Source organism: Centroberyx gerrardi, chromosome 13 (genome assembly GCF_048128805.1).
Source record: "Centroberyx gerrardi isolate f3 chromosome 13, fCenGer3.hap1.cur.20231027, whole genome shotgun sequence".
Taxonomy (NCBI): domain Eukaryota; kingdom Metazoa; phylum Chordata; class Actinopteri; order Beryciformes; family Berycidae; genus Centroberyx; species Centroberyx gerrardi.
This window is the reverse complement of record NC_136009.1, coordinates 31,450,409-31,465,174: the sequence shown is the minus strand read 5'-3', so window position 1 is coordinate 31,465,174 and position 14,766 is coordinate 31,450,409. Positions and strand designations below refer to the sequence as shown.

At 47.1% G+C, this 14,766-nt stretch overlaps 1 protein-coding gene across 1 annotated transcript; it reads left to right on the top strand.

The window, feature by feature from the left end:
• Positions 1 to 2,281: 2,281 nt before the first annotated feature.
• On the top strand, positions 2,282 to 14,126 carry bfsp2 (beaded filament structural protein 2, phakinin). The gene is made up of 7 exons (XM_071913183.2): positions 2,282 to 2,716; positions 3,728 to 3,810; positions 6,903 to 7,059; positions 8,410 to 8,571; positions 11,336 to 11,464; positions 11,660 to 11,901; positions 13,469 to 14,126. Exons 1-7 carry the CDS (start codon positions 2,282 to 2,284, stop codon positions 13,560 to 13,562), a joined length of 1,302 nt encoding a protein of 433 aa, XP_071769284.1. The 3' UTR covers positions 13,563 to 14,126.
• Positions 14,127 to 14,766: the final 640 nt, after the last annotated feature.

Here is a 14,766-nt window from a genome sequence, read left to right as displayed (position 1 = left end):
CACTTTTTGAAAAATCCTTTTCTGTTTTTTTTACTTGAACTTGTTTTTTTGTTTTTTTTAATCTGTGATTTGTTTTTTCAGTTTCTCTCTGCAGATTTATTATTTCTGAATTCAAACTTTTAGAAGTTGTGATTTCAGCCTCCGATGTCTCCTGTTCGCTTTTATCTGATTACTTTTTATTCTTGTCTTTGTTTTTATTTTATTGTTTTTCTCTTGTAAAGCACTGTGTATCTGTGCTGTGCTTTATAAATAAAATAAATCAAGCTGATGTATTATTACACAGCTGATCTCTGACCGGTTCACCGGTCGGGAGGAAAGTCTCAGCAGCACAACAGGAAGTGTGTTCACTGTGTTTTCAGATGAAGCCCGGCCTCCGGTCGGTCCCTTACATCCAGACACACAGCAGAAAACTGAAGCTTCTCTGTTTCTTCTGTTTTGACTGACAGGTCAGTGATGTCATGATAAATCATCAATTTATTTAAAATTTCAAATCATCTGTCTTCATGTTGTTCCATCAATCATCCTGCTGGAGAAACAGTCAGTCCGCTCTTCTGCTCCTACTAAACCAGTAAACCAGCCAGTAAACACACCAGTAAACAAACCAGTCAACAAACCAGTAAACCAGCCAGTAAACAAACCAGTAAACCAGCTAGTAAACACACCAGTAAACAAACCAGTAAACAAACCAGTAAACCAGCCAGTAAACAAACCAGTAAACCAGCTAGTAAACACACCAGTAAACAAACCAGTAAACCAGCCAGTAAACAAACCAGTAAACAAACCAGTAAACCAGCCAGTAAACAAACCAGTAAACAAACCAGTAAACCAGTCAGTAAACAAACCAGTAAACCAGTCAGTAAACAAACCAGTAAACAAACCAGTAAACCAGCCAGTAAACAAACCAGTAAACAAACCAGTAAACCAGTCAGTAAACAAACCAGTAAACCAGTCAGTAAACAAACCAGTAAACCAGCCAGTAAACAAACCAGTAAACACACCAGTAAACCAGCCAGTAAACAAACCAGTAAACAAACCAGTAAAGAAACCAGTAAACACACCAGTAAACCAGCCAGTAAACACACCAGTAAACCAGTCAGTAAACAAACCAGTAAACACACCAGTAAACACACCAGTAAACACACCAGTAAACAAACCAGTAAACCAGCCAGTAAACACACCAGTAAACACACCAGTAAACCAGCCAGTAAACCAGCCAGTAAACCAGCCAGTAAACACACCAGTAAACACACCAGTAAACACACCAGTAAACCAGCCAATAAACACACCAGTAAACACACCAGTAAACACACCAGTAAACCAGCCAGTAAACCAGCCAGTAAACCAGCCAGTAAACACACCAGTAAACACACCAGTAAACACACCAGTAAACCAGCCAGTAAACAAACCAGTAAACCAGCCAATAAACACACCAGTAAACACACCAGTAAACACACCAGTAAACCAGCCAGTAAACAAACCAGTAAACCAGCCAGTAAACCAGCCAGTAAACACACCAGTAAACACACCAGTAAACACACCAGTAAACACACCAGTAAACCAGCCAGTAAACACACCAGTAAACACACCAGTAAACACACCAGTAAACACACCAGTAAACACACCAGTAAACCAGCCAGTAAACCAGCCAGTAAACACACCAGTAAACACACCAGTAAACACACCAGTAAACACACCAGTAAACCAGCCAGTAAACCAGCCAGTAAACACACCAATAAACACACCAGTAAACACACCAGTAAACACACCAGTAAACACACCAGTAAACACACCAATAAACACACCAGTAAACCAGCCAATAAACACACCAGTAAAGAAACCAGTAAACACACCAGTAAACACTGGGAAGGATATATATGTATATGAAGGAATATTAACTTCCAAACATCATGTGTATTTGATGCTGACGTCATGCATGTTCTATTCTGTTTTTGGTTTTGTGTTCCACTAGAAGCTCAGCAGCAGCAGGTTGGAGTGTTGTTGTGTTGTTGTTGTTGTGTGTGTGTGTGTGTGTGTGTGTGTGTGTGTGTGTGTGTGTGTTGGACCTGCTGTTTGGTTTCATGGACTGTTCTTGACGCGGTTTCCCTGCTGAGGCAGCCGAAAACCGACCAGCTTCCACAAACACAAAGCTCCGCCCGGCTGGCAGCAGCACAACAGGCTGAACAAAGCCCCCCCCGTGTTTCCAGAAGGCCGCGGGTCCATAAAGGCGGGCGGTGCTCGGCTCGGCGCTGTTTGACACCCGGCCGCTCTCCGCTGCAGCACCATGCCTCTGCCGAGACGTCGCTCGTCGTTTCTGGGTCAGCCGTCGGCCGAGCGCCCGGCCTCCGGCGGCATCAGGATCAGCTCGGCCGGCGGCACCTCGGCGCCCCGCGGCGTGTTCGTCGGCACCGCCCCGACGGGCGGAGCCTCCGGCCTGGGCACCCGGGTTTCGCGGCGCGCCCTCGGCATCAGCAGCGTCTTCCTGCAGGGCCTGAGGAGCAGCGCCGCGCCCGTCCTGCCCAGGACCGGGGACCGGGCCGCGCACGGCACCTCGCCCGGACTCAACACCTGTCTGATGGAGTACAGAGACAAAGTGCGCGCGCTGGAGCAGCTGAACCAGCAGCTGGAGGAGCAGATCCGCCTCTGCCTGGACCGCAGGGCCAACAGCGCCGGGGCCTGGGGGCCGCTGAGGAGGGACTGGGAGGAGGTCTACCGACAGGTGATACTGACACACACTGACACACACTGACAGATACTGAGGAGGGACTGGGAGGAGGTGTACCGACAGGTGATACTGACGGATACTGACACACACTGACAGATAGGCTACTGACACACACTGACATATGAGCTACTGACACACACTGACAGATACTGAGGAGGGACTGGGAGGAGGTGTACGACAGGTGGGAACACATATAGCCTACTGTCATATATTGTCATATACTACAATATACTGATATATACTACAATATACTGATACTACAATATACTGATATATACTACAATGTACTGATATATACTACAATATACTGATACTACAATATACTGATATATACTACAATATACTGATATATACTACAATATACTGATACTACAATATACTGATATATACTACAATATACTGATATATACTACAATATACTGATACTACAATATACTGATATATACTACAATATACTACAATATACTGATATATACTACAATATACTGATATATACTACAATATACTGATACTACAATATACTGATATATACTACAATATACTACAATATACTGATATATACTACAATATACTGATATATACTACAATATACTGATACTACAATATACTGATATATACTACAATGTACTGATATATACTACAATATACTGATACTACAATATACTGATATATACTACAATATACTGATATATACTACAATATACTGATATATACTACAATATACTGATACTACAATATACTGATATATACTACAATATACTGATATATACTACAATATACTGATACTACAATATACTGATATATACTACAATATACTGATACTACAATATACCACAACATACTGCCACATACTGTCAGGCCCTGGATAAAAAAAATAGCTTAAATTCAATTAATCACTATGTAAACAAATGCTACAGGCACACACACACACACACACACACACACAGCAGTGTGAGTGTGCAGCGCCCCCTGCTGGCAGCAGTGACAGTGTAATGTGTCCTGCAGGTGAGTGAAGCCATCCTGGACAACGCCAGGCTGATGCTGCAGACGGAGAACGTCCAGGCCAACGCCGAGGACTTCAAGGACAGGTCAGCTTCACCACCCCCCCCCCCCCCCTCACCCCCCCATCTAACTGATCACAACTCAGTAGTGAACAAAATGATATAGTGAAAGGCACAAGCCCCCCCGACGGCTGAGTGGGAAAACAGCGACAGGATCATGGGCAACAATGACAGGAGAGAGCAGAACAGAGACAGGCAGGACAGAGGCAGCATGTGGCGCTGAGGAGGGTCGAGATCCCGCCCACCGCCAGGCAGACAGCCACACACACATTTAAATGATTTATTTATGTCCACATAAATACAAGCATACAAAGGACAAAAACATTATAACTGCAGACAAATATTAGGAGTCAGTCAGTTATTGATGCATACAGAAACAGAGTAATGGCAGGTCACAAAATAACAGACAGGATCCATTTCATGGATATAAAAAGCAACGCTTCCTTTCTCCATATTGAGCGGCTGCCAGTAACAGCAGAAACTGAACAATACTCTGCTAACTGCTCAGCCCTTCTCTATCTGAAGCCCCGCCCCTCCAGCTCGTCACATGACCCAGGCTGCAGATACCAAAACTAGAAGTTTACACTTGCAGCCTAGCTGTGAAATGTGCACAACTGACTGAACCTTCACTACAGACTGAACTGACTGAACCTTCACTACAGACTGAACCTTCACTACAGACTGAACTGACTGAACCTTCACTACAGACTGAACTGACTGAACCTTCACTACAGACTGAACTGACTGAACCTTCACTACAGACTGAACCTTCACTACAGACTGAACACGCCCGGCTTCACAGTAGGATGATGTAAAGCAGTAGATATGACCTGAAAATAGATGCGATATCTTTAGACTGTTCTGTCATGCCTACACATGTAAAGCTCAAGCTCTCCGACACATCCATCCTCACTGTTAAGCACATTTAGCAGATGGCAGAGCCTCGTAGCGATGTATGTCCATTCAAAGTTAGGAACCCGCAGTCCGCCCTCCCGTTTACTGTGGAATATGACATCACATGGAGTATGCGTATTTAAGCCAGCCCACTGTCTTACCAGACGTACAGTTTTATCATTCAAGTCACGTAGTGACTTTAGTGGAATATGTACATTGGAAAACAGATGCTGTACTTTGGCCAGTGCTACTTGTCTGATCGCTTCCAATTTCATAGTAAGTGGCAGAGGCGATGCATTTATTAGATCAAGTCTGGAGGAATACTCAGATATGATTTCATCGACTTGTTCTTTCCATTCACCTGCTACATTGAATTTATGACCGAGACATGTACAGTATGTGTCTCATGCTGAGAGTAAACTCCGTGTGAATACAGGTAGTGTATCTGACTGAATGACACCAGCGGTTTCCCCACTCCGCCTTTCATAGAAAACTGCACATTTGGAATCTTTAACCTCCTTATCTTTAATCCTGACCGCTCCAAGAGGAGTCCGTACCGGAGAGCATGTTGTTCATGAGTCTCTTGACCAGAGGAAATCTGAGCGTCACCAGCAGGGGGGAAATGAAGCCACTTTAACAACTGGTTGATCGCTAACACAAAGTTAACTGCACTCCACGGACAGCCAGTCTTAATGCCTACTTGGAGAGGGATTGGATCTGTGAGCCGTTTACCACAGACAACCTGTATAAATGAACCATAATACACATCTTTAACAATGTCAATATAAACCTGAGAGAGCTTCTAACATGACATTATGTGCTAAAGTTCCAAATGCATCTCGGAAGTCCAGACAAACAGTATAGAATCTGGACTCGTGCTTAAAGTCATCAATTCCTGTCTTGAGAGAAAACACTTCATGCCTTGCCTGTTGATGTAAGACGTTTGCTTGGGGGATCAGATGTCTGCAGCCATAAGCCATGGGAGACTTCGGGCAAGAATACATTTCGTGAACACGTCATAGATGGCAGGTAGAAGGCTGATGGGTTGTTGTCTTTTCTGGGGATTCTGTGAACAAGAGCCAACAATCAGGTACTCTTTTATTTTCCAAGCAGATAGTAAAAATGTTGTGCACATGACTGCGTGGCCTTGAGAGATTCATATGACACGCCGTCCAGTGCACTTGCTTTATTATGGGGTAGATTGCGCAACACAGTCTCCACCTCAGCCTGAGTAAAGTGCAGGTGTCAGGGAGGCAGCCGGCCGACACTTTCTCTCGTACTGTAATTGCACCTGCTCGCAATTATTTGGACACGGAGGGGGGTCAGGGTATTCGCTGTTGTTCAAAATAATTTGAAAAGCTTTAGATTGTCTGTACTGCCAGAGATGAGACAGTTTATTTCTGCTCACCTTCCTCCGTTGCCCGCGCCTTGCGGTTGTTAGTGAAGGACCGTCCCGCAGGAAACGCATTGCGCTTCAATCCAGCAGCGGCGGCAGCGGCGGCGGCGGCGGCGGCGGCAGCGGCGGCAGCGGCGGCAGCGGCGTTCGGGGCTCCGGGAGCGGCTGCTTCAGTGGGAACTTTGTTAGAATCTGAGTTGCGTCTTTCTGTAAGGGAATCCAAACGGTTTCCACGGTGGCTCTCAGTTGTATGCCGTTCAGGAGGATTATGAGTCAGATCTCACGAGGAAACAAAGTGTTGCTTCTCATGATATCCTCCGGTAACCAAACTGCTCCCGAAGGCTCCTGAAGGAGCACATGTTAGACTGTTGTGTCACTTCGGTCTCGGAGCCGGTTCCAGAGCCGGTCTCTGTGGAGCCATTCTGTGCGCAAAATGATAAGAGTTGCTTTTCCCAGGTCTTCAATCCCGTACGTAATCAACAGATGATAACGGCCACAGCCTCTTGAAAAAATATACCGAATAATGACAAATGCCCATCGCCAGTTTCCAGAGCCCACAATCATATTTCTTCCTTAGGCTTAGGTTTAGGGTTACAAAAAACCCCAAGTATTCAATTTATAGCCTAATGATATGAAACAGAGGAAAGTAGCAAATCTGTGAAGCTGCAACCAGCAAATGTATTCATATATGTACTTTTACTTGATAAATGACTAAAACGAAATTGTTTAATTTTGTGTCCATCGACTAATCGATCAATCGACTAACGGTTTCAGCAGTATGCTGCTGAAGCAGGTGAAGGAGGCGTAACGGCTGTTTGACCTCCTGCAGGTTCGAGAACGAGCAGCCGTTCAGGAAGGCGGTGGAGGAGGAGATCAGCTCGCTGTACAAAGTGATCGACGACGCCAACGTCACCAAGGCCGACCTGGAGGAGCAGATGGAGAACATGAGGGCCGAGCTGCGAGGCCTGGAGCACAACCATGAGGAGGTCTGATCAATCAATATCTGAACCATGAGGAGGTCTGGTCAATCAATAACTAAACCATGAGGAGGTCTGGTCAATCAATAACTGAACCATGAGGAGGTCTGGTCAATCAATAACTGAACCATGAGGAGGTCTGGTCAATCAATAACTGAACCATGAGGAGGTCTGATCAATCAATAACTGAACCATGAGGAGGTCTGATCAAACTCAGTAACAACTAACCCTGCTCTAACCCTGGAGTTTTATATTGAATAATAATCAATCCAATATTTTGTGTCAATATTTATTATCTTTAACTTTTACAATTTCCCCCCCCAAAAAACCCAGTATTACTACTACTACTACTACTACTACTACTACTACTACTACTAATAATAATAATAATAACAACAATGATAATAATGTCTCATTAGAATCAGTTCAGGTTCAGCTCTTCCCATAGACAACCAGTGTAGCATCAACTCAACAATAAATACTGTCATCAATCAAACTGCATCAGATCAGACCGGATATCAGTCAGACTGATACAACAAGTTTTACTATATTTATATATATATATATATATTTATCCCTCCCCCTCCCTTGTCTTTTCTTATGAAGTCTGTACTAATTGGAACCCACGCACCTGCTGCCAGTCACTAAAGGACTGACCATAGGGGCAACAGTTCCCTGAATTGTTGAGGATAAAGCTAGATTCATGTGTTTAAAAAGTGACCAACTGAGTGAAACTGAAGCTTTATTTGTCAAGCCTTCGGCCCGGTACAGACTCAGGCAAGGCTCACATACACTAACGCAAGTTCTCGACCTACGCGAACTGTCTGCTTACATAGGACACGCACCTTCAGAGGCTTCCTGCAGCCTGTCCGAGGTAAAACTGCTTTTATCCACAAGGAGGAGCAAAGCCACCAGTCCGGAGTATGGCAGCATTATATCATCTGGGATCTGGAGCATTGACATAAAGCAGGGTGTTAAAAAATGGCTCCTGTAGAGGAATGTGCACTTTTATACATTCTCCATCGTCACCAAAAGAAAAAGTTGAAAAGAAGATTGTACTGCCAGATCAGCCACCGCCATTTTCATTTGTTTAGACAGGAAATTATTTCTTCATTGGTAGTTGGTCTTTTAGAAGTAATTTTCATTTAGCGTTCCTACCTGAAACATGTGACATTGCAGCAGATGTTAGTGTTGCGTTACAAATTTTGGATGACACATTTTGCTACGCAAGAATGTGAGGAACGCCTCTTGCGTCGCCCCTTTGTGTTGCATGCAGTGCTTACATAGAGTCTGTAACGGGCCTTACACCTGACCCATCTGACCCGTCTCACCCGTCTCACCCGTCTGTTATCCGTCCAGGATGTGCGGGTCTTGTACGGCCAGATGGCGGGACGCGATGTGGACGAACCCGACGCTCCCATAGAAACCAGTCTGGACCAGATACTGGCCTACATCCGAACCCACTGGGAGAAAGTGATCGAGAGGAACCGAGCCGAGACCGACAGCTACCTGGAGTGCAAGGTATGGACCAATCAGGAGACAGGTAGATATATACAAGGTACGGACCAATCAGGAGACAGGTAGATATATACAAGGTACGGACCAATCAGGTGACAGGTAGATAGATATATACAAGGTACAGACCAATTAGAAGACAGGTAGATACAGTATATACAAGGTACGGACCAATCAAGAGACATATAGATATATACAAAGTTTGGACCAATCAGGAGACAGATAGATATATACAAAGTATGGACCAATCAGGAGACAGGTAGATACAGTATATATCTGTCCTGTCCTGTAGTGTCCTGTCCCGTCCTGTAGTGTCCTGTCCCATCCTGTCCTGTAGTGTCCCGTCCTGTCCTGTAGTGTCATGTCCCGTCCTGTAGTGTCCTGTCCCATCCTGTAGTGTCCTGTCCCATCCTGTAGTGTCCTGTCCCATCCTGTCCTGTAGTGTCCTGTCCCATCCTGTAGTGTCCTGTCCCATCCTGTCCTGTAGTGTCATGTCCCGTCCTGTAGTGTCCTGTCCCATCCTGTAGTGTCCTGTCCCATCCTGTAGTGTCCTGTCCCATCCTGTCCTGTAGTGTCCTGTCCCATCCTGTAGTGTCCTGTCCCATCCTGTAGTGTCCTGTCCCATCCTGTCCTGTAGTGCCCTGTCCCATCCTGTAGTGTCCTGTCCCATCCTGTCCTGTAGTGTTATGTCCCATCCTATAGTGTCCTGTCCCATCCTGTCCTGTAGTGTCCTGTCCCGTCCTGTAGTGTCCTGTTCCGTCCTGTCCTGTTGTGTCCTGTCCCGTCCTGTAGTGTCCAGTTCCGTCCTGTAGTGTCATGTCCCATCCTGTAGTGTCCTGTTCCGTCCTGTCCTGTAGTGTCCTGTCCCGTCCTGTAGTGTCCTGTTCCGTCCTGTCCTGTAGTGTCCTGTCCCATCCTGTAGTGTCCTGTCCCGTCCTGTAGTGTCCTGTTCCGTCCTGTCCTGTAGTGTCCTGTCCCGTCCTGTAGTGTCCTGTTCCGTCCTGTAGTGTCATGTCCCATCCTGTAGTGTCCTGTTCCGTCCTGTCCTGTAGTGTCCTGTCCCGTCCTGTAGTGTCCTGTTCCGTCCTGTCCTGTAGTGTCCTGTCCCATCCTGTAGTGTCCTGTCCCGTCCTGTAGTGTCCTGTTCCGTCCTGTCCTGTAGTGTCATGTCCCGTAGTGTCCTGTCCCGTCCTGTAGTATCCTGTCCCGTCCTGTAGTGTCCTGTCCCATCCTGTCCTGTAGTGTCTTGTCCTGTCCTGTAGTGTCATGTCCCGTCCTGTAGTGTCCTGTCCCATCCTGTAGTGTCCTGTCCCATCCTGTCCTGTAGTGTCCTGTCCCGTCCTATAGTGTCCTGTCCCGTCCTGTCCTGTAGTGTCATGTCCTATCCTATAGTGTCCTGTCCCGTCCTGTCCTGTAGTGTCCTGTCCCGTCCTGTAGTGTCCTGTTCCGTCCTGTCCTGTAGTGTCCTGTCCCGTCCTGTAGTGTCCTGTTCCGTCCTGTCCTGTAGTGTCCTGTCCCGTCCTGTAGTGTCCTGTTCCGTCCTGTCCTGTAGTGTCCTGTCCCGTCCTGTAGTGTCCTGTTCCGTCCTGTCCTGTAGTGTCATGTCCCGTCCTGTAGTGTCCTGTCCCGTCCTGTAGTGTCCTGTCCCGTCCTGTAGTGTCCTGTTCCGTAGTGTCCTGTTCCGTCCTGTCCTGTAGTGTCATGTTCCGTCCTGTCCTGTAGTGTCCTGTCCCGTCCTGTAGTGTCCCATCCTGTCCTGTAGTGTCCTGTCCCGTCCTGTAGTGTCCTGTTCCATCCTGTCCTGTAGTGTCCTGTCCCGTCCTGTAGTGTCCTGTTCCGTCCTGTCCTGTAGTGTCCTGTCCCGTCCTGTAGTGTCCTGTTCCGTCCTGTCCTGTAGTGTCCTGTCCCATCCTGTAGTGTCATGTTCCGTCCTGTCCTGTAGTGTCCTGTCCCATCCTGTACTGTAGTGTCCCGTCCTATCCTGTCCTGTCACGTCCTGTAGTGTCCCGTCCTGTCCTGTAGGGTCCCGTCCTGTCCTGTAGTGTCCCGTCCTGTCCTGTCCCGTCCTGTCCTGTAGTGTCCCGTCCTGCCCTGTAGTGTCCCGTCCTGTCCTGTAGTGTCCTGTAGTGACTCATCCTGTCCTGTAGTGTCCTGTCCTGTCCCGTCCTGTAGTGTCCTGTAGTGACCCATCCTGTCCTGTAGTGTCCCGTCCCGTCCTGTAGTGTTCCGTCCTGTCCCGTCCGTCCTGTAGTGTCCCGTCCTGTCCCGTCCTGTAGTGTTCCGTCCTGTCCCGTCCCGTCCTGTAGTGTCCCGTCCTGTCCCGTCCTGTAGTGTTCCGTCCTGTCCCATCCCGTCCTGTAGTGTCCCGTCCTGTCCCGTCCTGTAGTGTTCCGTCCTGTCCCATCCCGTCCTGTAGTGTCCCGTCCTGTCCCGTCCCGTCCTGTAGTGTTCCGTCCTGTCCCGTCCTGTAGTGTCCCGTCCTGCCCTGTCCATCCTGTAGTGTCCTGTCCTGTCCTGTCCCGTCCCGTCCTGTCCCGTCCCGTCCCGTCCCGTCCCGTCCTGTAGTGTCCCGTCCTGTCCCGTCCCGTCCTGTAGTGTTCCGTCCCGTCCCGTCCCGTCCTGTCCCGTCCTGTAGTGTCCCGTCCTGTCCCGTCCCGTCCTGTCCCGTCCCGTCCCGTCCTGTCCCGTCCTGTAGTGTTCCGTCCCGTCCCGTCCCGTCCTGCAGTAAGCAGCCTCAGACATCTGTTTGTTAAACTGTGTGTTGCTGCAGCAGGCGGAGTGTGTGAGCAGCCAGCTGAGCCGTGAGGAAGAGGAAGTGGAGACGCTGAAGGCTGAGTGCAGCGACGCCGGCTGTAAGATCCAGAGCCTGCAGGCCGAGACCGAGTCCATCAGAGCGCTGGTGAGCGGGCAGCGAGCACTTTTAAAGAAACATCTTAAAGAAATATTTTATTAACAAAATAATAAAATCTAGAAACTAATTTCTGAAAAATCAAAGCTAAAGTAAAACTACCAAACCCTGTTTGAAATATTACAGAAACCAAACTAAAATAGAAGTCAATAAAACCAAACTAATCAGTAGCATGTGCCCGTACAGAAGCGCGGCCTGGAGAACTCGCTGGGCGACGCGCGGCACTGGCACGACCTGGAGCTGCAGAACCTCGGCTCGGTGGTGGCCAAGCTGGAGGCGGAGCTGGCCGACGTGCGCGGCGACATCGAGCAGCAGCGCCGCGGCTACGAAACCCTGATGAGCAACAAGCTGCGGCTGGAGCAGGAGATCGGAGCGTACCACGGCATCCTGGACGGGGAGGAGAGCCGCTACCACCCAGCCCCCCCCATGTGAGTCCTGAGGCCACGCCCCCACCCCGTCCGCCTTAACCTTTAGTAATCCAGCAAAACCTTGTTTGACATTCACAGTAACACACATTCCAGTCCACCCGCAGTCTGCTACCGTTTCCACTGCAGCAGCTGAGGCTCAGCGCCTTGCTCAGAGGCAGCTCGGCAGTAGTGACTGAGGGGAGTGCGGTGCGGGGATTTGAACTGGCGACCTTCCAGACTGAGATGAACCTTTCTCTAACTCTGTTCAGGGATTCAAACCAGCAACCTTCTGGTCACAGGCCCAGGCTCAGCTGTCTGCCTGGATTTCAGACAGGAACATTTTTTGAAAGTTGCTTGAATTCCTGGACTGACCCGGTGTTTCTATTTTAGAAAAAACACAGTAAGGATGAACATGTAATGCCAGTGTAGTTAGACAGTATAGAACGTTAACTGAGGGGAAAGCTGCCGTTTCAAACTACTGCTACCAAAAATAAAATAGTAATAATAATAATAATAATAAATATAGCTGCATGGCAGCAATGGAATGGGTTCCACTACATTGATCAATAACTGCCATTTTTTGCCCGATTCCTTAGCTAGTTTCAAACAAAGTAAAGCTCAGTCCAAGAAGCCTGCAGACCGGTCTGGTCTCATTCTGACTTGCGGTTCATGAGAAGAAGATTTTTGAAGGTATTTCAAAATATCCAAAAAAGAAAATTATTTATGTTTATTATTTATGGGTCCTAGATGCAACATTGTTCAGCATGATCAAATACATATGTGTACCAAGTTTCACATCTCTACGACTAAGGGCAGAAACATAGTTTATTTTAATTACACATGGATGGCTCTCGCACGTATCCTGCGGTCGTTTAGAGCGCTCTTTGTGCAAGTCCTCAAAAATGAACGCTATCCGCAAGGTGCAATACCGTCATAAACCACGGGGGCAGTATAGGCAGTAACCACAATTTTCTGCCCAGTGACTTGACAGATGCCGGGACAGATGGCGGGATCATTTGAAGGGAAGCTGACGGAACGATCTCATGTCTCATGTGGCCGACCGTCTTCGCTGTTGGAGCCACTGCAGCTTTCTCCCGTCTTCTCAGTGCATACATCATAACAATCTCCTCCACTGTTGCCATGTTTGTTGTTGTTGTTGTTGTACAGAAACGGAAGTAGCTGTCAACATATTCCGACCCTCTCCTGCCCACTAGTGGGTATCTGGTGGATAAACCTTTTAAACGTCCAGTTGGACAGAAAGTACGCCGGAGTATGTGAACAATGCCGTTCGCAATGCAACCACTTTGCATACGCGTAGCGTAATAACATTGAAGCATGTTTGTGCCTCAATGGGTTGGCTTGGCGGAGCCTTAGATTTTGGCAGCTAATTATAGCGCCCCCTATGGGCCAATCAGTGCCATTTTTTGTGTCCCGGTAGCTGTTGACCAGGACTATCTATATGCCAAAATGGAGAAAAAGTTATCAATGTATGGAGAAGTTGTTGGACATTATACAAATAATAATAATAATAATGCTAATAATAATAGGAATTCCAGCAGTAATAATAATAATGATAATACCTCTCCAGGTGCTCAGACCAGCCTTCAGAGCCTGAGGGAGCTGCCAGTCCTCCTGCTGCTCCAGACTCCCAGACCGACGCTGCAGGATCTCCAGGACCGTGATGCTCAGTCTTCTGCTCCCATGTGGAGAGTCTGATGAGCAAAACGACGCCCAGCCCAGGATTTTCTGGACCATCGTGTTTACACCAAATGTTGTCATCAAAGACCCCATGATATTTAAAGCTCTGGGGAAATGATTTTATATGATGTTGTGTGGAGGTGTGCATCATGTTGGTGATACAGGAAGTACAGTGTTTGAGCAAGAAGCAGTGATGAAGGTGATTTTCTTAAAAATTGAGCTTTCAAAATGTTTTCAGAAGCCCTCGAGTGCAGCAAGACCTTGCTGTAGATTTACAGGAAGAGAGGAGAGAAAAGAGCAATATCTAAAACTAAACATCATTTATGGGAAACGTTTGGCATGTATAATCTCCTTGCAGTACTCTGGTTGGGGACATTGCTTAAAAACCTCCATTCTGACTTCAAGAGGTCTTGAATAATCGCAAAACCTGATTTTGTATTAAATATTATGGAAAAGAAGTGAACACTGTAAACAGCAGCAAAAAATAAAATAAGGAAATGTGATGAAAGCTTGTTGAGTGCAACCCCAGTCAGCTCCAATAAAATCACAATGACTCAAAAACATTTTCATTCCTGAAGAAGCAAGAAAGAAAAGCTTGTGCCAAATGAAATATCAGTTTCTGCTGAAATCTGTCTGCTGCCTTTTTCTTTACAGGAACCTTCGATAACAGGCAGCGAGTTTTAATAAATAAGAGCAGCAGGAAAAATGTGTTTCATGTTGGATTTGAAAAGTGTAAACTTTTATTTGACACATGATGTGTCTGCAGCAGACAGCGTGACACACCGCCTGGGGTTTGAACCTTTCTGGACGCAGGGAAGACGTGATGCGATTCCAGGTGAAGCCAGTTCTCACTTCCCATCCTGTCTTCACTGAACAGGCAGGCAGACTAGACTGCTTCTGTTTTGGCTGGGAGTCGGGTGTCACTGTCACTGGGTGTCGCCGGGTGTCACCAGGTGTCGCCGGGTGTCACCACAGTGTCTCAGTGGCTTCAGGTTGCTGGTGTGAACAGATATCTGCAACACACTGCGTTACTGAGAAGAACTGACACAAAATAAAACCTTTTGGTCCCAATAATCCAAAACTACCTGACTGAAATGTGAAGACAGTCTGTGGTTTTGGAAACGCCTCATTTGTACAAGAGTCTTAGATACAAGTGTTGCATTTATGAACAAATCCAAGTCACATTGT

What these genes read in the sequence shown, in the direction of transcription:
- bfsp2 (XM_071913183.2), top strand. Translation starts at nt 2,282, where the DNA reads ATGCCTCTGCCGAGACGTCGCTCGTCGTTTCTGGGTCAGCCGTCGGCC. An exon ending in TGGAGCACAACCATGAGGAG is followed by an intron (nt 7,060 to 8,409) that starts GTCTGATCAATC and finishes TTATCCGTCCAG; the next exon opens with GATGTGCGGGTCTTGTACGG. An exon ending in ACAGCTACCTGGAGTGCAAG is followed by an intron (nt 8,572 to 11,335) that starts GTATGGACCAAT and finishes GTGTTGCTGCAG; the next exon opens with CAGGCGGAGTGTGTGAGCAG.